Raw genomic sequence first — 24,041 nt, 5'->3', positions numbered from 1 at the left:
AAAAGGAAAAACTTAAGTGTCACAGACTCAGTATTCAGACCCTTTACTCAGTAACTAGTGAAAGCACCTTTGGCACCTTTGCACACCTGAATATGATTTTACAATTTTCAGGTCTCTCCAGAGACTGGAGAATTAATTGACTCCAGGTGCCCATTCCTGCAGGAGATGACAGGTAGAAGGAGGGAGGATTGCCAGAGAAAGCCAGAGAGAGAAAGAGGAAAGGAAGAAAAACAGCTGTTGGAAGGTGAATCTTCAGGCCCAGTCTGAGATCTTCAGCACCCTGGACCAGGTTTTCATTAAGGATATCTCAATACTTTGCTCCCTTCAGCTTTTCCTCAACCCAATCCAGTCTCCCTGACACTGAAAAACCATCCCATAGCAGGACGCTGCCACCACCATGTTTCTCTGCTGGGATGGTACTGGGCAGGAAATGAGCAGTACCTGGTTTCCTTTGGACATAAAACTTAGGATTGAGGCCAGACAGTTCAATCTTGGTTTCATCAGACCAGATAATCTAGTTTCTCACAGGCTCCTTTTTGTTGTTTTTTTTGCAAACTTTCACTTAGGAGAGGCTTCAGTCAGGCCACTCTGCCACAAAGACCAGATCTTTGTAGTGCTGCAGTCATGGCTGTCCTTCTGGAGGTTTCTCCATCTCTACACAGGATCTCTGGAGCTCAGCCAGTAAGACCATCAGGTTCTTGGTCACCTCTTTTACCAAGGCCCTTTTCCCTTGAATGATCAGTTTTGCCGGGCTGCCAGTCCTGGCTGTTCCAAACTTCTTCCATTCAAGAATTATGGAGGCCACTGTGCTCCTGGGAACCTTCAATGCAGCAGAAATGTTTTTGTAGCCTTCTCCAGATCTGCGTCTCAACACAATCCTGTGTCTGGGCTCTGCAGAAGGTTCCTTCCACCTCATGGCTTGGTTTTTGTTCTGATATTGCCATTGCATTGCCAGCTGTGAGACCTTTTTTAGACAGATATGTGCCTTTCTTAATCATGTCCAACCAATTAAACTGACCACATGTGGACTCCAGTTAAGGTGTGGAAACATCTCAAAGATGACCAAGAGATGTGGAAGACACCTGAAGTAATTTTCAAGTGTCATAGCAACATAACAAAATGTAAAAAAGTGAATACTTCCTGAATGCACTATACATCAGACACTAAACTGTAAATTCAGTTCACATGCAATTTTCCCATTACTCCCCTGTCCGAGCAGAAATGATAAAAACTAACTCAAAAACGAACTCGTTACCAAGAGCTACATAAGGTACACCGGTAAATAAATGTGACAAATCTGTTTATAACGTAAACGTAAATTTTTAAAGAAGAAATAACACAATCTTACTCTTTGAATTTAAAAAGATGAATTCATATGCAATAAAACACACCTTTATTCACTGCAGGGTTTTGCTGGTACAGCCTTACTGGTCTGGTATGACCAGGTGGCTAATGCTAGTTAAAGTATACAAACCTTTGACAGATCATCTTTAAGCTATGTTTTAGCTTGTCAAAAATAAACATGGCAACAGTTTTATTAAAACACTGTGCCTCACTAGAATTAATGGAACTTGTGTCATCCTCTCATTGCAACTTGTGGAGACAGGAACCCTTACATTATTTTACCACTGCACAGCCTTGGTTTTAGATTGTTTACCGTATACATTTTCTAACTTTGTCTATTAAAGACCAACTTAACACCTCAGCTTTAGCTGGAACACCTTTCTTCACAAATTCATAAAAATGTTTAGGGAACACAACAAATCACTGCATTTTCTCTGACAAATAGCCTTAATTACACAAAATTGTACACATACATATGTATATCTTTCGTACTACAGTGATTTTCTGTTTGCAGCCGAAAAGTCTGCTGCAGATTTAGTGGACAGAACAGGACAGAACAAAAATTAATGTACATCTATTGCTGTAATCAATGTCTTCCCTTGTTTCTCTCACACACACACACACACACACACACACACACGCACACACACTGTAATACATCCTGAGCTGCTCTGTCAGCCTGGTTGAGACAGCAGGTTGTCTAATTGACTGACTTGATTGGTCTCGTAGGTGTCTGCTCACCCGGACAACCTCATTTATCACTACTGGGACAGAAAAAAAGGGGCAGGGATGACATGAGAGGCAGATACAGTTCAGATACACTCACAAACTGACGTACAGGGGTTATGTCATTTAATCTGACAGTGGGAAACAGAAGAGGGGACACAGGGAGGTAAAAAAGTGAGGGAAGCAGGCAGAGAATCAGGGAGGCAACGGCAATTCAGCCTCGAACAAATGAGAGAGAGAGCAGAGAGGGAAGAGAGATGGGGATGACTGTGCAAGTTAGAAAAACCTCAGACTATCTTGTGATGGGATCAGACCAGCCGCAACGCCTCTCAACATGCTGACGCTGATAACCCGTACTACTCTGTAGTTATTTCTACATTATTACATGCGTACTCAGTACTCATGCATCGGACCACACCCATCTTTGAACTCAGCTTTTATTTTAGATCTCAGCTACACACCGGTACAGTTTCTGACTGAATCCTGCACAGTTGTGACACAGTGACAAAATCTGTCCAGAGTCAGACTGTGGTAGTTCCCACTACACTAGGTGTCTCCAGGACAACACACACACACACACACACACACACACACAACAAAACAATACCAGGCATGCAGTCACAGCTGGTGATGAGGACAGAGCGATTGTAGAAAAGAGGAGGAAAGAAAAAAGCTAGATTTCAATTAGCCTATATATTAATGTGTGCTGCTTGCTGCCTGCGCTGGTGTTTGCTGATTGACAGCTCATGGAGAGTGTTCTGCCACATGGGCCTCACCCACTCACCCACTCTCTCTCTACCACACACACACACACACACACACACACACACACACACACTTTGTAAAACATCCTGGGCTGCTCTTCTTTCTTTCCCGGTAACAGCTGCTGACAGAACATCTCGATCTCAACCACCAACATGTCCCTTTGTTTCCTGTCCTTTGTTTACCCCTCTACTTCTTTTTCTCTCCTCCTTTCCTGCTGCCTCTTCTATTTCACATCTTCCACCTACTCTATACTTCCTCCACTGTCCATTTATCTTCTTCTCATCCCTCTCTTCCTCCACCTCCTCCTCTCATGGTATCTTCCAGTTCACCTCCTCTCACTGCTCTTCTTTTCCTCCTCAGCCTCCCACTTTCTCCAAACCTCTTTACCTTTGTGCTTCTCCCCCTCCTTCCCTCCTCACTTTGTCATTTTGCTCGCTACTCTTGCCATTTATCTTCCACTCAGTCACCTCCCACGTTCCTATCAAAATCTCCTCCTCCTCGTTTTTCAAAATTCAATCCCAGCCAAGTGTTTTTGACAAGATTTGATGTGTCATATCCACAAAAAACCTGCTCAGAAATTGCACAGTTCCATTAAATTTCCCAAGTACAGATTTTACGTGCACTAAAGCAAGTTTAGCAAACTAAACAACGAAATAATGACAATATAGCAATGTTTTTTGCTCTGACTTATGATCAGCTAATGAATAAATGTTTCAAAGTGGTTTTGAGTTCCTGAAATGTCTTAGAAACAAATTTCTTCAGTGAGTAAAAAATCAATCACAGCTGTATGAACTTTAATGGTCCTCAAAAACTGATCAATTCTATATTTAGGATTCAAGATGAGTTTTCATTGGCTTCAACCCGATTGAGTGTCCACAGTTTAAGAATGGAAGTATAGTTGAACTTTCAGGAGCAGGGACTAAAGCGCCAAGTGGTAAATCTGCAGCAGAAACAGACTGAAAGCAGCGACACAAAGATCTACGCTTCATGACTCCTTGGATCCAGACTGGAGCAGGGTGATCAATTCAAACCGCTGCTTGATCTTCACAGAGTTAATGGAATCGATTATTCATGGCTTTCTTAGATCTTAAATCACATCTCACTTCCACTTTCAAGACCTTCACTTGGAGAGGATCTCTCATTTCCCTCTGTTTGTTGTCTCGTAATTGTCACTGTGGTTTTACTGCCTCTTCTCTCTCGCTCTCTCTGTTCCTGTGTCTCTCTCAAATTACTTCACTCATTTTCTGATTTATTTTTTTTTTTCACATCGGTCTTCCTCACTCGTTTCCTTTTTTTTCTTATCTCACAAAATGCACACTCTTACACACACACCCATGTGAGGGGAAACCCCAGGACTGTTCCACCATCTGTAACTGTTCAGCAATACTGCAGTATAGTGAACACACACACAGACACACACACAGAGAGAGAGAGAGAGAGAGAGAGAGAGAAAGAGAGAGAGAAAGCTGACTGTAAGGGACTGTTGCAAATACAAAAGCAAAAATACTGTTAGAAGTAACAGCAGACATCGGTGACATCATTTGACTCCTGCCTACGCTGTGTCATTCACGCACACACGCACACATACACACACACACACACACACACACACACACACCTGCTCCCTAGTGCCAACATTCACACACACCCTTTTGTGTGTGTGTTTGTGTTTATATGTGAGCAGAAACATAATTACAAAAGCTAGCTAGCAACACACATGCACAAAACACACACACACACACACACGCACGCACACACACACACACACAAACACACACACACAGGAGATAGTGTAGCATGTGATCAATAGCTATTGATCTGCCACCTTTGGCTTGTCTTGGCAGCGCTTCATGTTAGACATAAAAATGTCCACACCCACCAGGATTGAGACATATGGCACACACACACACACACACACACACACACACACACACACACACACACACACACACAGAAAGATCCAAGCACAAACACAGATCGTTCAAGCTCACACACACATCCAGGATTTAAATGTTATATCTATATTTATATATAAAATAGACATTGGAATCACAGTATAAAAACTTGGATCACTGAAGTTATATTAATTCACTAGAACATGCAAACACACACACACACACACACACACACACACACACACACACACACACTCCATTGCCTCACCTCTGTAGCACATAGTTAGCCACAGCAGCTCGAGCACCTGACCCCCAAACTCACACACGTCCAATCCCAGCATGGTGCCTCTCTGTGGGGCTGCACTCTGAGCGACGGCTGGCAGAAGAAGAACCAGAGAACCAGGGAACCTCCACAGGTAGCAGCGGAGTAGTAAAGCAGGGCTGAATTAAAGAGAAGAGCATCCACAAAAGTCTTGGATTGGAAAGAAAGGGGGTCAGGCGAGCATCTCCACCCCGGAGGAAAATACCAAAAATGTAGTTGGAGGGGTAGAGGGGGGAAAGAGGAGAAGCACCGGTGTGAGAGAGACAGAGGCAGAAAGGCAGGGAGGGTATCCTTGGGTGTGGGTGTGGATGAGATGGGGATGTGTGTGAGCTAGAGAGAGAGAGAGAGAGAGAGAGAGGGAGAGAGAGAGAGGATGGTGGGAGGGAGTGAGGTAGGGTGAGGAAGGAGCAGCAGACACCAGTAGCAGCCGGCTTTTTTTGCACTTCTTCTTCTTCTCTTTTGTTAAGTACAGCTCAGTGATCACAAGAAGAAATCTAAAGGCTAAAATGCTAACTGTCAGCTGTTTTTTTTTTTTGTTTTTTTGCATGCAGTGGCAGAGAGATGCTGGAAGCTAACGGTGGCAGGCAGACGCTGGTTTAGCCGGCAGAGCTGCAGCAGCATGTGCGTGTGTGTGCCTGTGTGTGTCTGTGTGTATGTGTGGTACTCAGACGCTGGCTATCGATTCGCAGACGAGCAGTGAACCCCTCCCCTGCCGCCCCCCCCCCCCCCCCTCCCCCCCTTGCATCCCTCCCTCCCCCCCTCCCCCTCGTGTCATCAACCCAGAGACTGCAATGAGCTCATCCTTTACCTCCCTCCCTCCCTCTCTCTCTTCCCCTCCCTCATTCACTCTTCCTTACCTCCCCTCCCCTCTGTTTCTCCACACCTCATTCCTTCTCACGCATCCCCCTCCAACTCTTTCATGCTTTTATTTCCCTCTTCATTTTTCATCACTTTCATGAATTCTCGTGTGGTGTCCACTCTCTCCCTCCACCTATTCATCACTGTGTCACGCCATCTCTCTCTGTGTCTCTATTTATCTTATTTCCCCCCTCCCACCTCTTCGTCTTCATCCTCTTCTTTATTTTCCTCTGTCTTTTAGTGACCACACCCTGTCAGCAGTATGCTTCAATCAGGACTCTGACTCAAATCTTTTTTCCTCTCAGTCTTTTTGCTACTATCATTTTGTCTTTTTTTTCTCCCAGTCTTTTCTTTTTCTCTCTTCTCTTTTTGCTTTCTCCTCCTCTCTTCTGATAGCCCTGGTGCAATGAGAGAGGCTGTAGTACTATAGAATACAAAATGGGCTGCTTCTCCTACTTGACAATCAGACTCACTACCTTTCACATGTCTGCACGCACACACACACACACACACACACACACACACACACACACACACACACACACACACACACACACCTCGTTAATCTGTCATTCAGAGGTTGTCCAGCTCTCATGTAGTGTGTTATTGGAGACAACTTCTCTCTTTCTCTGTCTCTCACTCTCTCAGACTCCAACAAACCTTTGTATGACTTTACACCCAAACACACAGGAGTCAATTAAAAATTTAACCACGACTGGGATTTGAACAAAATCTACAACTGAATCCATTGAAATTACCCTGCCAGAAATGTGCCTGCAGTATTCCAATGAAAGTATAACACGATCTACCATAAAGTGACCCACATTTGTTTTGTCACATTACAATTTGTGATTAAACTGAAGACTGAGACAGACACAGTGCAGGTTTTTATTAGTGCAATGGGCCAGTTTGATAAATGAGGGATGTCTGCTTGTGTGGTTGGAAAGAAAATGAAAATTAGAGAGGAGGGAAGTGAGAGAGAGAGCGGCGATAAAACCACTGAGGACAAGGAGAAACAGAGCGGCAGCTGTATCTTGATGCAAACTTAGTTTGATTGTCTTGACTTTCTCACGTATGTGTTTATAGGTTTGATCATGAACAGATATAGATTTAGTTTTTAGATCTTGCAGGAAACATCATGAGCTAATTAACACAAAATCAATAACATGCCATTTCTTTCTTAAAAATAAAATTTATGAATATTGGCACAATGTATCAGCTATTAACAGCTTGGCTCCAAAAATATGGACTCTGGTGTCGTCTTTCTACGTTACATTCTGTTTTCTTCATCTTTGGAATAAACTTTGCCATCCTTATTGACAATGGTGAATACTGGCATCACGTCAAGTATCTATTGGGTGTATTTTATAAGACAAAGGGAATCTACTGAGCTTACAAAAACAAACAAAAAATAGCCAAAATACAAGAAAAATATAGTGTTTGAAAACTTCCCATATGTGTAAACGAACATCCTACAGCCCTGCCTACAATAATAGTCTTAACTTATTGTGTTGTAACTTAGTTTTGCAAAAGCAAAGCATAGAACAAATAAATAATAAAGATTTTTTTTTTTTTAAAGCAATCATATTTCACTTATTCAGCAGCCGAACACACTCATGCTATTCTTTCTACAATGGGAATTAAACACTGTGGTTGTTTACGGTACACTAATAAGACGTAACATACCATACTTTTTATCAAATTAGACAAAAACTAGAATATGTTCTTAATCACACAGTAAACAAAACACAGTCATACCCAAAAAGACAGCAGACATCTATACTGTGTCTAAATTTGCATACTCCCACACTCACAGTTGCTATTTTGAGTACATAAGGGCATTCGCACTGACAAGTATGGCAACATGCTGTGCACTACAAGTACCAGGATAGTGAACTCAAAACGGTCAAAAAATTAAATTTTTCAGGTCCAATTCTATTCCATCCACCTTCAAAATATTTTTATTTTAAGCGATACAAATCAAATTGAGATTTTTGGTTTCTAACCCGGCTTTCAGTATATCAGTATACAACTGATCATTTGTGGGGGAGATTGCTTTGTGAGCTTCTTCCAATGCATTCTTTTTTTTTTTTGGTGTAATCATTAAATTTTTTTTTTTTTTTTTCAGATTAGTTGAAAAACTAGAAAATTTACCTCCCGGACTCTTTCAAAGGACTTAACTTCACTGTTCATTTCAAAAACGTTTTGTGTTTGAGTGTTAATCATTTCAATTCAATTTTCATTTAAGAGAATTAGTCAATTTCCACATGGAGGGCTTGATATGAGAGGGCCAGTGATTGTTACATATCATGTTGTGAATTTTGGACCTTCAGCATTTGAAAGCACTTCTTGAATAACCTGAAAAGCATCTATTCTTGATTATGATTTTTAGTCAGTTTGAACAGAGAGTGTAATTTCTATCCCCCCTGAGATTCTTATCTCCACACGTCACACAGAGCCTTTAACATTAGTTCAGTCTACTCCGGTCTAGTTTGGGTTTGAGAGCAGCATTAATTTCACCTGCCATTATCATGGGCTACATGCATATTGTAAGACAATAGTATTAAAACAACTGAAAAGGGACAGACTTTGTATTCAGATCATACAAATGAATACTAACTACAGGCTCATTGTAAATGTATCTCCCTTCAGAGTCACTATTAGAACTACCTAGATACCATCTTCTACTTTTATGGTTAATCCTGCTGAAAAACCTGTCCTACCCATTTTTTTAATTTATATGCTTCAGAGTGTGTAAGGTGAGTTTCTTGCAGTAAAGCTCTTTTTGCCAAATGGTATTAAATTCTGGTGCACTTCACTACTCCACTTCACTGCCTACATTCCAGCTGGAGACTGTTATGCATTTTAAGATCTGTCTGCTTGGACATTATTAACTCAAAAAGACATAATACAATGATGGCCTACATAATCATCTTATCTCCAACACCTACCTCATCTTTGCAATAACTCACAATCATATATTATTAAGTTTTGGGCGTAAGTCTATTCAAATTGTGCAGACCACATGTTCTTTGTTCTACAGACAAAAGACAGCCATTTCAAGTCCCCAGAATCTTTCACCTGTCACACCTGGGTGACAGACCAACCAGCTGCTATTGGTCACAGTGTGGCATGAAACGCAGGGTGTCACCAGACCAACAAAACCCAGCTGAGCCCATTTGTTCCCTCTCTCTGGCTCAAATGTAGCTGTGGGAGCAGCACTGCTGTTACCTGGAACCTGTAACCTGGAACAGCATGGCTACAGGTCAGCTCACAGCAGACTGCTGCACCACATTCTTCTACGACACAAAGTCTGCTAGCTGATTTTTACAAACAACAGGAGCCACGAAGCAGAATTAGCACTGAGCGGCTAACACTATAGGGAACAAAGGCACAACCAGTGAGCTCCTCAGAGACACAGACACCACCAGCCAGACAGGCCTCGAGTCCACCAGGAAGCAACACAAACTTGCAGCTCACTCGCACCTTTAGCCTACATTAATTAGTCTCAAACAAAGAAACTCACTCTCTCTATGCCACATGGCATCTAGCGGCCATCTTTGAGTCCACCATTTTATGTAGTTTCCTTTTTTCTTTTTTCTTATGGTCTCTTAGAACAGATGAAGGATTTTATGTTTGTTCTGTCCAAAATTTCCCAGGATGTTGACGATCTGTAGATTATTCCTCTGTGAATAGTTCTCCAGATAATCCACCTTCTAAGATAACTAATTTGTCAAGAACTTGATTGACTTGAACTGGGAATGGTAGATCTTCCACATCTGATAATTGCTCCTTGGTTTGGTTAATGTGAGCTGTCAGGCTGGATACTGCAGCTCTGATTCAATCCTGCTAGTTACAGCTTGTACTGTTGGAGATGTCCCTTTATTTTTTGCTGCACAGAACTGAACTTAAGCATCATTTACTCTGACCAGTGAGGTGTGCTATGGTAGTGTTCGCGGTTCTCTTCCAAAGTCGACGTTTTTGGCTGCATCTTGCATGGTTGTGACGCTATCATGGCCAAATGAATTTATTGTCCTCTGAGCTCTGAGTGTTTCATGTCACTATTATAAAGACTATACCTGATATATTGCATTACATTTATATGTAATGCAATATATAACTACAGGCTGTGCTGTGTAATCAAGCTATGATAGGCCCATGTTGGTAGCATTAAATGTGGTGTCTAATTCAGTGTCTAACTGTAGCAAGCCTTGGATCTGATATTGCATTGTATTTGATTTCTAATTAGACTATGACTTACATTTCAATAAAAACTGGGAAAATCGCAGTGTTTTAAAACTTTTGACTGGTCATATATTTAAAGCTAAAAATTCAAAAGGCAGAGCTCAAGCAAGGGTCTAAAGCCAAGAACAGTCCCCATAGGCACAAACTGAACCTATTTGTGCGCCGATATCATAAATGAAACCTGAATAGAAATTTCATCCAAAAGCCCTTAAGGCTCAGTCATTAGTATGAAGCACTACTGGAGGTCTGTCCAGAAGTGATGGAGAGGACATAAGTTAAGTAAAGTTGATATTTTAGCCTATTAATTACAAATCATGTACTGAATGTACGAGAGATAGCCACATTATCACTGCAAATATGTAGCCACATTTATTTAAAAGACGAGTAACAAATTGCCAAATCGGACCGTCTGAATTTAGGATACCTGCAACCTATTATACTTCCTTCCAAGTCTAGTTGTATGTTTTTTGTAATTTGTAGATGCAGGTGTAGACAACAATCCTTACTTTGCAATCCAAAATGTTGAAGTCAAGCGCAGCCTTTTTAATTTCAGAGGGAAAAGAAAAATAGACAAAATAGAAGAATTCCTCACAACAGTATTGAAACCGTAAGTCATTTGGTTCTCTGAATAACATCACATAGTGCTGAGGTGGTGCCCTTCATTAAGAAATCCCCTCAAACTGGCAAAAAGTTCAGCCTTGATGTATAAATCCATCATTTTAAAATGGTTAACGACAGTAAAAACTGTTTTAAAATCATTGCCGTGCCCTACCGATCACCCCTGTCAGTGTCAGCAGTGGGTTCTTTCTCTTGTCTGTCCTAAAGCAAGCAGTGCTATAAACCCATTATATTCATATTGCTTTATGGAAATATAAATCAGCAGCAGTGGTTCCCGGTGGGGTGAGTGGCATCTATAAAATGTGTGCTTGAACAAGGCAGCCATGAATGGTGTCATAAAGAGTGTCTCAGTATAAAAAGCCCCCAGGGTTTAGCCATGCATGGCCACATTTTTTTCCACAAACAGGAAAAACCTGATAAAATGCTCAGCAGGGACAGGCCAAGGACCTGCTGTGCTGAGGTATTATCTTCATAACATGATGACAATAGCTCATACCCTCAACTGAACCAGTCCATCACCCATCTGTTCAGGTAGATGCAGAGCTACTACTAAAAAATAATGTCTATACAATGACAGTAATTCACATGTAACAAAGTATAAATGGCCGACATTAAAGAATTATTTACATTCTTGCTGAGAATAAGATAAAAACATTGCCACCGCTCTCATGTTTGCATCATGCTACAGCCAGCAGCAGCTTAGCTTAGCTTAAAGAGTGGAAATGAGGGCCAAACAGCATCACTCTTTACAGCTACAACTCACTGATTAACGTGTTATATGTCACTTGTTTAATTCCTACAAAACAAAAACAGTGACTGTGAAATCAAGTTGTAGTTTTTATCAAGATATAAAGAGTTACAACATGTTTCAGGTCTTCATGCTACGCTAACCGCCTGCTGCGAATGGTATCACTCTTCTCATCTAAGAAAGTGAGGAAGCATTTCTCAGATGTGATGGTGGCAAAATGACAAGTTTGTAAGAGGGTAAGTGAGACAGAAAGTAAGTTTTAATTTGAAGTTCCTACTGTTTAACTACAGAAAGGCCTGGTTCAATAACGTTATGCCAGAACTTTCTCTAGAAGTCAAAACTGCATGACGCTTCCTTGGTTCTAGGAAAACACAGTCGTAGTTTTCTCTTTTGCTCTTTCTAAAATCACAGTCATGTTATTTAAAAGAAAAGCACTCCTATCATCACGATAAGGTGTAGGGGTGTTGTTGATGACCGGAGAAAAACAATTATCATACAGTACCACACCTCAAATTAAATTCATGCACTCATATCACATGGATTTGCAAATGTAATCTGCATTGATTTGGCAAGTTATTCTATTAAGCTGCGGGGACATGAGCTGTGGTAATTGCTTTCTCTCTCTTAAACACACACACACAGCCACACACAGACACAGTATGTAAGCTATACACTTGGGGTGCATGTATAAGCAGTGTCTAAATGGTTTTCTGGCAGCTTACTGGGTGGGGAGCATTTATCGCTGCTTAGTGTGGAAAGAATATCCCGACTCATGTGGAGACCATTCATCCATAACTGCCTGATTCAGTCAGACTGAGAGTGACTGAATAACCCAGACACTAATTCTCTGAGGGGATGAATAATAATTCGATGTGGTAAAGGTAGTCGCAGGGCAATGATGAATGAATAAATACAAAAGGTGTTTGTCAAGTGATCACTGAATAAAATCAGGGGTGGCAATCAAGTTTATTAGGGGATGAAGGAATGACTAAGACGCATTTTGTCAGGTGATGAGTGAATACATGTGAATGTATTTGACTCAATTTATCAAAGGAAGGAGAAGGCAGCATTAGCAATAATGGACTGTGTAATATATCATGATAAAGTTCACATGGTGTAGCTACACTTGGTAATGTACATATAAAACAAATACAGCACTTGTTATGTATCTTGTTTGTTTGTTAAGTGCTACTTAGCAAATGTTAGCTAACTCTTATGGTGCAGCGCTGCAATCAGTCATTATTTGCATTACTATTTAACATATTTATTTATTCAATTATTTATTCATTTATTTATTCAACACTCATGGTGAGGTTTTTAAATTGGTTGTTCATGTCAAATATATTCAATATAAATCAAATAAAACCAGCAAATTCTCACATTTGAGAACTTGAATTCATTCAGCAAATGTTCAGAATTTGATAAATGACAATGATAAATAATAAAGTAATCAACTAATTATTTCAGCATTATGGGTCTGCTTAGGGACAGAGAGGAGATTAAATTGTGTTCTGTGGATCTCAATGTTGTAAAAATGCATGTCGTGAGGAGCAAGGAAGACAGGAAACAGTTGTCTGGTCCTGGATGAAAACCAAGAACCAAGAAAAATAAATGGGTAGTGTTTTTTTGTTTTGATGAAGCAGATGCTCAACCAATAATTCTGTTTCTGAATATTTTTTGATGGTTATCCACTTTGTTAAAAAACACCAGTATGAAGTAAGCACCAAACTAATTCATATCCTCATCTTTTACACTCCAAAACTAATTATGACTGCATATTTGCTCATCCTAAATTTAATCATATTTAAAATTTAAAATGAGTTTTACCTTTTCAGATGAGGGTGGGAACTCTTCACAGAGGTTGTGCTGGCCAGAGAAGTCCCATCTCACAGCTCATTTTTTACACTGACGGGTGATTTTTATACCCTGACAGCTGATGGTAGGCCCTCCCCTCCCGGGCCTCAGATCACACTCCCAGTTTTGTCTTCTTTGCTGCAAAGGACACAAATGCAAAACTGGACAGAGTGGACGCTGCAGTGACTTTGTAACACTATTAGAAAGTAATGAAACGGGCTGGCCAAAACATGGATAGCTGGTTAGCATGCTAACTTCAGGAGAACAAAAGCTAGATAATTGTAAATAGATGTATGTAATAAACTTGCAACTGAAGAACATAGAACTAATTCCTTTAGCTTTACAAACAGTTGAGATATTCTCTCAAGCCACAGGTTTGCCATTTAACCTTGACAAATGTGAACTTATGAACATCCAGTACTGTTCCTATTCTTCATGATATATCTGTCGAGAAAAAATACTCTGTACCTTGGAATTTGGATAACAAAATGTTCAGAAACCAGGGAGAAAAGTAATATTCATGTAATGATAACAAATGTAAGAAAAGAACGATTGGTTGCAAAGACACTTGACACTGTTTGAAAGAACGCTATTAACAAAAATGGAAACAATATCAAGGCTGATATATCCAGCACACTCCTTAGCTATATCTCTCAAGGTTATTAAAGAAATTAAGAAATTAAATTTTAATTTTATTTGGAAGGATAAGGACCATTATATCAGAAAAAGTGACTTGCTAAAAAAATTCTGAAGAATGTGTGATAAAAGCAACAGATTTAGAAACCATATGGCATCAATCCTTTCTAAGGAAAATGAAGAGCTGTGGTTCACCTTCACTTGTGTTCATTTAGTTGGGAGGCACTGATTTTTTGCTAAAGCGCTTTTTTGAAATAACCAAACTACCTGTCAAACTGTCTTCATTCCACCAACAAGCCCTGTTACAATGGAAACTGATTTACAAACACAATTTCAGTCCTCACAATGTTCATCTGTAACATAACAAAATTATGTTAAGTAAAAGAAAATCTATATTTATGGAAGACAGATGAAAAAACAAATATGGTCAAATGTGCATCTGATGGACAAAAAGGCTAATATACTGAAATTGGATGAGTTTAATAATAAATATGATCTGGGTTTCTCTAAGTAACAATATGAAGGTAATACAAAACATTCAAACTGCTCTCATCCAGTTAATCCAAAACAATTTAGATTGCACCCCCACACCTAAGTTACAATCTTAAACATACATCATGTGGAATCTTTAGACCAAAAATGCAATGTTAAAGACTAAGTCTGAGCCTCCACTCCAACAATGTTCATCCAAATCTAACACACAACAATCCCAATAAGCCCCGTTGGCCCTGGAGCTCAACTGAATATACAATGTTTAAACCTCATCCTTTATACCATTCTCTTGGGTGGAGGGTCCACACTTTTTCTCCAAACAATTTCTCTTTCCCGTGGAAATACTGGTGTCTGCACCTGTCATCTGAGGCCTGCCAATTGCTAGTAGCCTTTTTACCAGGGTGCCTTCACGTCTCAGTCACCTAAGGTGCCTGTATCCTAACACTGGTCATCTGTGGCAAGAGCTGCTGAGAGCTGTACTCCCCCTCCTTTCTCACACCCTTATCTCCCCAGGTGGATGTTATCACACATTTTCTCAGACCCAGTTACAGTTACTGTGACAAACTTCTGATCATATAATTTCATCATTAAATATAATCACAAATGATATTCTAGTGCATAGATTAAATTTTTGATATATCTTATGGCATATCTTAATCGTGTTAGATCACATAACACATTGCAGAATGTATTTTGATGTTGCTTGATCATTTTATATTACTCTGTCTATCATCTTAAATTAAAATTACCGCAACACAATGTACCCTGGTTTAAAGAGGAGGACACTTAATCACTTAATCGCAAAAACTTTGATAAAACTGAAATATTGAATATAGGAACATAATTTCCTATTCCTCCCAAACACAAGGAAATACATTTTGAAACTGTAAATAAATGTGTCCCATAAATGAGTTCATCAGAAATAAATTTAAATTTGATGTTATCTATACAACACAAATGTAGAAACAAAAGAACAATTGTTCTCTTCCTGTGACTCAGTCCAAGGCTTGTGGAGATCTTTGCATGATTGGATTATTTCTAAAACCATAAATACAGATTTATTCTCTTGAATAAAGATGTCTATGAGAAATATAAAAAATATATAACTGAAGCAGGCATAGGGTGACTGAAGTTGAAGCCCAGAGATTCAAAATCAAATCAAATCAAATCAAATCAAATCAAATCAAAGTACTTTAATGATCCCAAACTGGGAAATTGTTGCGTTGCTGCAGCAGCATAACTTACAATATGTACAATACGATACAGAAAGTAACAAAAAAAAGTACACTATTTCAATAAGGGCACAATAAGGGCTGTGAGGGCTGAGAGTGTATTTACAGCTGTGCAGGGTGTTAAAGAGATAAGAAATAAATAGCAAATGAACAACAATAATCAACAACTGTGCAGGGTGTAACGAGGTAGATATAAATAATAAATAAACAGTTAAGGTGCAGTTTGGTGCTGGGCTATACAATAAATCCTTTGTCAGACAGATTTGCTGTATAGGGTGATGGCTTGTGGCAGGAATGATTTCCTGTATCTGTCCCTTCGACAGCGGAGCTGTCGTAGTCTGTTGGAGAAGGAACTCCGCTGTCTGTCCAGTGTTTGGTGGAGAGGGTGGTCAGGGTTATCCATGATGGATAACAGTTTGTTCAGTGTCCTCCTCTCCACCACGGCCTCCACAGTGTCCTGTTTGCAGCCAATAACGGAGCCAGCCTTCCCGATCAGTTTATTGAGTCTGTTGGTGTCGCTGGCTCCGATGCTGCTCCCCCAACAAACTACGGCGAAGAAAAGTACGCTGGTGATCCATGGCTTGTTGTTGGGGAAGCAGTGTACAGTCCGGGTTGGCATGGTGGTGTGTTCACAGAACCTGATGTATTCAGTGATGCAGTCAGTCATGTTGTTGATGTCCTCCCCGTGTGGCTCACAGAGTACATCCCAGTCCGTTGTCTTGAAGCAGTCCTGCAGTGCCTCAGCAGCCTCCTCCGTCCACATCCTTACCGTCCTGGTGTGAGCAGGATGCCTCTGAACAAGGGGGACATACTTCGGGGTTAACAGGACCAGGTTGTGATCCGATCTGCCAAGGGGCGGAAGGGCTGTGGTGTTGTATGCACCACTGGTGTTGGCATACAGCAGATCCAGGGTTTTATTGTCTCTGGTGGGGCAGTCAACATACTGGTGGCAAGTTGGTAGTAGCCTGTCCAGTGTGACATGGTTGAAGTCCCCAGTTATGACGGTGAAGGCATTGGGGTCTGAACCCGTGCAACGGTGGAGGTGATGACGTCACAGACCGTCGCTGCATCAGCTGTTGGGGGGATGTAAACAGCAATAACAATGGCGGACGTGAACTCCCGTGGCAGATAATACGGCCGCATTCCCACAGCCAGCAGTTCAATGTCCGGGCTACAGAGACGTTCCTTCATGTCCCACCACTTCTCGCTCACGTACAGTGCAATCCCTCCTCCCGCTGCTAACAACGTCCCTGCCCGCCCGAACAGTGCTGAAGCCGGGTGCCGCCACGCTGTGGTCCGGGATGTGCGAGTGCAGCCATGTCTCAGTGAAACACAACACACTGCACTCCCGGTATTCCCTCTGAGTGTTAGCCAGCGCGGCGAGCTGGTCCGTCTTATTCCCCAGAGACCTCACGTCCCCATGATAATCGCCGGTACATCTGGGCCTGGCTCCAGCTCTGCGCCCCCGGCGTCTCCTCCGTTGCCATGAATGCCAACAGTAGCCAAAAGACGGCCAGAAAAGTTTTAAAAAAGAGAAAAGTCATTGTCTCTAGTGATTTGACAATGACTGACAGAAAAAGTACCCGTGGACAGGACGGAATTAAAAAAGAAAAAGAAAAGAAAAAAAATACAAAAACAGAGGAGCCGCTGCAACAGGCTGCCACTTAGTACGGCGCCATCTTGAATCAGAGATACGTTTAAATTTAAACTGGACTGCCATGTCAGTTGACAAACCGTCAACAATAGTATGCTAATGTTAGTATGCTAGCATTACAGTGCTAGCATCAGCGTTATGTTAGCTAGCTAATATAGCGAATGTTAATGTGATAGGCTAATATTAGCTAATTTATTTCATTTTGTATTAATTTGCAGCTAACAGTGTTAACTGGCATGTTACATGTTTTTTTTTCAGCATAAGTTTTAGGCTAGGGGACGTGTATCTGTGTCAGGAGGTTGGGGGCAAATGTTCAAGAGTACTGCTGTTTTGAGTGGAAGATGTATTTAAGGAGAGAGAGACATGGCCACTAATCTTCATGGTCTCTCTGTCTCTACTGTTCTATCTGTTGAAATCAGCCACCAACAAAGTAAGTTTGTTTTTAACAACACCATTCAAGAACTTAAACTAATCTCAAAATACAGGTTTAGTTCCTGTAGTTCATCAAAAGATTGTTTGTGTCCTGGTAAACATCTTGAGGTGGAAAAGCCCTAATAGTAGGGGAAACACAAGTGTATACTTTCCATTTGACCACCCTTGCTTTGTTTTTAGATTTTAGTTGTTTCCTTTCTGCTGTGAAAACCAGCCCCACTCAGCCCACACATTGCAGATTTAGCCCTGGCTCCTCTGAACTCCCGGTTAATCCTACTAGAATTACGGCCTCATGGTTGTATGCCTCTGGGACTCAGACTAATTTCAGATTATATCTCTATTCATCCAGTGTCATATTAAATAATAACCATTTGTGTGAAATTTTGTCATAATTGCTGTGTGACGGATGATAATACCTTGACCTTTGATCAACAAAATCTCAGAACCTGCCAGATATTATGAAATCCATGTCTATTTTTGACAAAGCCATTTTAATCATTACTAACAAGGTTTGGAATATATAATTCTAATCTTCTGGCCAAGGCCTTTCAGAGTATTTTAATATGAATGAAATGAAGAGCATTCATTTGGTGGTTTGTATGGTTTCAGAATTAAGGTTATTGTTGCAAGTCTTAAGGATGGAGGGAGTACTCCCTTCAAGTAGCATTCCTTATACATATCCAAAAGTGGGACCAGAAGTTTCTCTCCAAATCTCTTATGAAATTCAACAGGAAAGCCATCTGGTCCTGGTGCTTTCCCACTCTGCATACTTTGAGTGGCCTCCGCTAATTCCTTTGTTGCTAGACAGAGATCCAATTCCTATTGTTCATTTTCTGACTGAAATTTCAACCAAACTAAGAAAGAATTTTGACTCTCTAGATCATTTAAACACTCTGATGCATACAATGACTTGTAAAAATCCCTAAGTGTCCATCACAAGTGAATCACAAGTAAATCCAACTACAGTTTGACATGTAACAAAGGCTAGTTTGTGGTGGTGACATGGCTCATGTAAAACACTCAAAACTGTTTTTACATTAAAATATCAGTTCACACTTGTATTTATTTATTTGGTTGGTTTTATTGTGGCTCTGGAATCAGGCATATGAGCTGGTCCTCATCATACCACTTAATATCATCTCTGGGGTTTGACCAGAAGAACTTATTCACTCCATTGTTGTGCATGGATTTGACTTGCACAGTGCTTTCATCCACCTGCAGGATGATGCCAGGATAGGGTTCATCATCATATCTCTCAACACACCACTGTCTGCTGCAATGCCGTTTGATGGCATTGGGTCTGAACTCTTTTCCTGTTCGACAGAATATATCTATAGCTACAAAACTTACCTTCTCTAGACTGTGGCATGGATGGTCAAACACCCCCTCATCGGCCTGGCAAAAACATCTCTTCTCAAGTTCTCCTCAAAAGCTTTGAATGAAATCATGAAATAAATGAGAAAAGTTCTTATTGCTGAAAGGAGACAGTAGACTTTCCATGTTGCCTTCTTCATAGATCTTTGAGAAAAATGAAGATGAATCATACTGATGTCATCAGTATGATTTTATATACGGTTACACCAGTGACATGACTCCCAAGGACCACAACTTTTATGAAATTATTTATAATAATTATAATAAGTTGTATTATTTTATTTATTATTCTTAGCTGTTTTACCTGTTTTGGTGATGGGTGGGAAACAGGACGACCTCGGATTGCACTAGTCCTTGTCTGTCTCTTCAAATCCTTAAGTTAAATTTAATACCTTTTAATACCTTTTTTAATACTTTCTCAATATTTTTTAAAACCAACACGACACTGAGTTGCAACTGTTTTAATCGGCAACTTTTCTAACTTTTACACTGATTTTGAGATTTATAACACTACACACTCTTGGCCAATACAACAGAATTTAAATAGGGAACATGGGTCAACAGAATAGATTTAGAGACTCTGAGACTGTGATTTTGAACACATCTTGCATTTTTTTTACTTCTTGAATAAAAAAAATAATAGATTATATAAAATGTTCAATAAAAGGATAAAAGTTCCAACAAACTGGAACTGGTGAACTGGTTATGCCATTACAACCAGCAAATGGACTTGAACCTGTTTAACACCAGTGTCTAGACACCACAGAACCTCGGCGCGCAGTGTTGGTGTGGCGCCCGGAGTCACCCGGGGATCTGCTGTCGATGTAGCCGTAACGTTGGTTTGGACGGTGGCACTGGTTTGCGGTGGTGTAACGGTAGCAGCAGCACAGAAAGTAGAGATTGATAACTGCTCTCTGCGTCCGTGTATTCCAGATTTATGGCCATTGCTTTGCATATGCGACCGGAGAGCGTTAACCCCCATCCAGCTGATATCTGTTTGGTTTTTTTTTACAAACCGAACAGTTAGTCTGCCAGTTATTCCCTACTACAGGCCTGAGCCAGTCTTTAAATGCCAGGTCCTCTAGCCAGTTGTCTGAGATCTTGCATTTGCCCATGACGACAATACATTTGGTTGTCCGAGCGTAAGATAGGCCTAAGCAAATAAACCTGAGGAGTTTGACGAGCCAGCCAATATCCAGTTCAGCGCGCAAAACATTTGAGACGTCGAACGACCATTGAATATAACATCAGTATCATAAATATCGCCTAACTAGAATGACTGAGCCTTATCCCATATTTAAAGAAACTTACATGAACTTTAGCAGATAAACTTTTAAACACAAATGGACAACTCGTAGTTTGAAATAAAAAATCTAAAATTTAATACCTAAATTTAAAAATGGCATTTAATACATTTTAATACCTTTTAATGGCCTTAATTTTTGCTAATTTTATTCACTACCTTTTAATACTTTTTAAAAACCCCACGGACACCCTGTAAATAGTGAGAAAAACACAAGTCTTCCAGCTTTCAGCTATTACATTAATTAGTTTGGTTGGTGGTTTGGAGTTTATCTTGAGATTGTGGCTACATTTTAAAGAAAATTTCTTACCAAGCTCATAGGCTTTGAAGACAATTAGCTGTATGCACATGACAGTTAATGTGTACCCCTGACTGAGGGGAAAGCCCCAGGATGTACTTACCAGGCATGTTAGGCTTCTATGAATTGTCACGAACAAATATTGGTGGACCTTCCAGACATGGTCTCCTTCGATGCAGTGCAATGTCAGATGTCTGAAAATCAGAATGGGAAACCAATAGACTTTTGATTAAAGCAGTAATTAATTTCAGCATTTGAAGTTAGGCTGCATTTTTTATTTAATTTGTGACATGGACAAATACACTATTTGATTATATTGCAGCAGCTGTTTAATCTTCCCTTCATTAAGATTAAAATGTTCAGTTTTAATTGAAACTATTTGAGGTGTGTTGATTTTCATGGTCATTTGAAGGGCTGTAATTTCTGGTGCTGTTAACCTGCATTAGTTTTATCTGGGTGTACATTATAAAATGGCAAGTGAGTATATTTTATAAATATACAAAATTCTGCATGTGAACATACCCATTTATGGCCATTGAGAGACGGCTGTAGTTGATGGCACCTCATTAGATCAATGCAACTTGGACGCATCTCCAGCAGAATCTCCGCTTCACAGTGCAATAAGAATAAAGTTTTTAAAGGTTAACAAATTAGTGGGATTTATGTTGAGAATTTAAAAACACAGACAATGCATCCTTCATAGCATAATTGTTGCAGAATCGTAGCCTACCTGTGTAAGTCTATGCTGTCTTTTTTTTTTTTTTTTTTTAGCTTGACCTATTCCATTATAAAACATGGTCTTATGTGTGAGGGATGTAGGATATTCTACAGTTTGGTAATGCAAATTGACAGTCTGCATCCTCTAATGTGTGTGTGTGTGTGTGTGTGTGTGTGTGTGAACGAAAGTTATAGACGGAGTGTATGCCACGATGGACAAGTAATCACAGCCTACTACACTAAATGCTTCAGTAAATTACTTTTTACTCTGTCGGAACGCTGTTTAATCACTGAACGACCCAAAACCGAGATATTTCTTAGTAAAATCCCCATATCCCACGGGTCGACCCACGCATTATGAACAGGCAGGGAGAGTGCAGGTGGGGTGGGACCAACTGAGCTGGTCAACCACAGTGGCTAACACGGTGCCTGAAACCCACCAAAACACCCGAATGAGCACCATGCTCTCACAACCAAATGCAACCACGTTAAATCTGAACTTGCACACTCTCAAAACTAAACTTACAAACACAAAAAGACTCCGAAACTTAATAACTGAAGTAAAATAAAATCTCACATTGTGGAGACACACCTCAAGACTCCGGCAAGCAGTGCAGTAACCTCAGTGCTTCATTACTGTACTTTTTCCACACTTGCAATGTAGCTAACGTTAGCGCTGTCTCTGTATTGGTACCTACAGCTATGAGGTGCAGGGACCTCATCAATATCACTGGCCGCCGGTGTCTAGAGGATTTTGCAACAAACCCACCCTTAACAATTATGTTTACCAATTAAAATTTTATACATGTAATGACTGCAAAGCCAGAATATCTATATAATATTAAGCCAAAACACTAACTTTAAGGACAGCAGGTTTCACATCAGGAGAACAAGAGATGTCTTGACACATGGACAATCCCTGCAAAAATGCCCTGTAGACCCCGTTCTTTGCGTGGAGTGTGTGCAAAGACCCTAACTTGGCCTCAAATAAGGTCCTCCTCTGTCCAAAACACACTTTTGAGTTTTGCCACTGTATGCTTTCTGTTGAGGCCAACTTCACACGAAAACGTAACAGTTAGTTGAAGCAAATACTTTGCTATAGTTTACAGTTCCACTAAATATTTTTTGTTCAGTTAATTTATAAGTTATATTTAGGTGGACAATTTCAAGTTTTTGTTTTTACAGTGTACTGAGCTTGTGAGGGAAGAACTTAAATGGAATAAACAAAAACTCACTAACTTCAGAGTAGTGCAGCACTTCTCTTGGAGTGTGGAGTTCCTTGGAGTTCCTGATAAAACACTCACCCACTTAAGGCTAATTGGTTTGTAATGACACCTTTAATGTGGTGGGCCTTCTACACAAACTTACAAACTTGGTGAGATTAGGTACGCGGCTGATGTAGAGCCAGATGAGCCACCCTGCACACACACATACATTCAGCATGTAGGAAGGACTGATACAGACAGAAGCACATTTCTTCATTGTCATGCTCACATTGTTTTGATGCAGAAGCTATGTGGTCATAAAAAATATACATGCATAATGAATCACAACTTGTCAATCAAAACTATTTTATTATTAAAGTGAATATAATAAATAAGCTGTACTGTAGGCTCTACTTAAATAATAGTCAACTATTTGGCTGGCAGCAGTGCTTATGGAAAGCTCTGATTAAAGTGACTTTAATTTATTTCATGTTCCATGTAGAACCTAGTGCTTAATGACTATGTGCAAACACAGATGGGTTCTCACCAACTGCAGTATGTCTTAGTATCACAGTTACCACAGAATAAACCACTTAAACTACATCCACACGTGAATCACAAGTAAATCCAACTACAGTTTGACATGTAACAAAGGTTAGTTTGTGGTGGTGATATGGCTCATCTAAAACACTCAAACTGGTTTTTACATTAAAATATCAGTTCACATTTTTATTTATTTATTTGGTTGTTTTTATTGTGTTTTTTTGTTTGTTTGGTTGGTTGATTTTTATTCATTTATTTGGTTTTATTTTGTTTGTTTGTTTTAGACACACACGGGTTTATATGCCTCACAGCCAGGTTTTGGTTCAGGCCAAAGTTTTCAGGCCTGAACCAGAACTTGGCTGTGAGGTGTTGAGGTGTGAGGTGAAGAAGAAAGAAAGAAGAAAAAGAAGGGGGAAGAAAGGGAAAAGGAAAGGTAAGGATTAAGGAATTAAAAGTCCAGATGATTAGTTTTTGGACCTCTGCTTGACAGCATTTCGGATAGGGGGGAGGTGGGTGTTTGATGGTGCTGCACAGGCCCGCTGGTTCTTCAAGGCGACAGATGCAGAGGAGCGGCAGGACTGTTGCGGGTGGATGCTTTTAGTCTCCTCACATTTGGGTTCCAGTTTTTTACGATTCTGCTGCTGTTCAGTAGTCAGAGGTTTAGCAAAGGAAATTCTCTGCTTCCTGGTAACAGCAGAGAGATCGCTGGACCCGTCCATGCTAACAGTGGAACCAAACCCTCCTCCAGTTGAATCCTTTGCAGCTTTACCTGTCTTGATA

The 24,041-nt window shown here is 40.3% G+C and overlaps 1 protein-coding gene across 2 annotated transcripts in view; it reads right to left on the bottom strand.

The window, feature by feature from the left end:
* Positions 1-24,041, bottom strand: part of arhgdig (Rho GDP dissociation inhibitor (GDI) gamma) — a 68,469-nt gene that overhangs the window by 24,811 nt on the left and 19,617 nt on the right. The window contains exons 5-7 of one of the 2 annotated variants that reach the window (XM_071474180.1): positions 19,172-21,404; positions 13,349-13,513; positions 4,999-5,171 (exon numbers count right to left, since the gene is read on the bottom strand). In XM_071474180.1, the coding sequence (XP_071330281.1) occupies positions 4,999-5,071 (73 nt within the window). In that variant the 5' untranslated portion in view covers positions 5,072-5,171; positions 13,349-13,513; positions 19,172-21,404. The remainder of the gene's footprint in view (positions 1-4,998; positions 5,172-13,348; positions 13,514-19,171; positions 21,405-24,041) is intronic. The other variant, XM_071474182.1, reaches the window with a different exon arrangement.

This window comes from Trachinotus anak, unplaced genomic scaffold, assembly GCF_046630095.1.
Source record: "Trachinotus anak isolate AG129_WGS33_773 ecotype Australia unplaced genomic scaffold, CSIRO_AGI_Tana_v1 ptg000003l, whole genome shotgun sequence".
Lineage (NCBI taxonomy): Eukaryota > Metazoa > Chordata > Actinopteri > Carangiformes > Carangidae > Trachinotus > Trachinotus anak.
The sequence above is the reverse complement of the archived record's forward strand: the minus strand, read 5'-3'. Positions and strand labels throughout refer to the sequence as shown.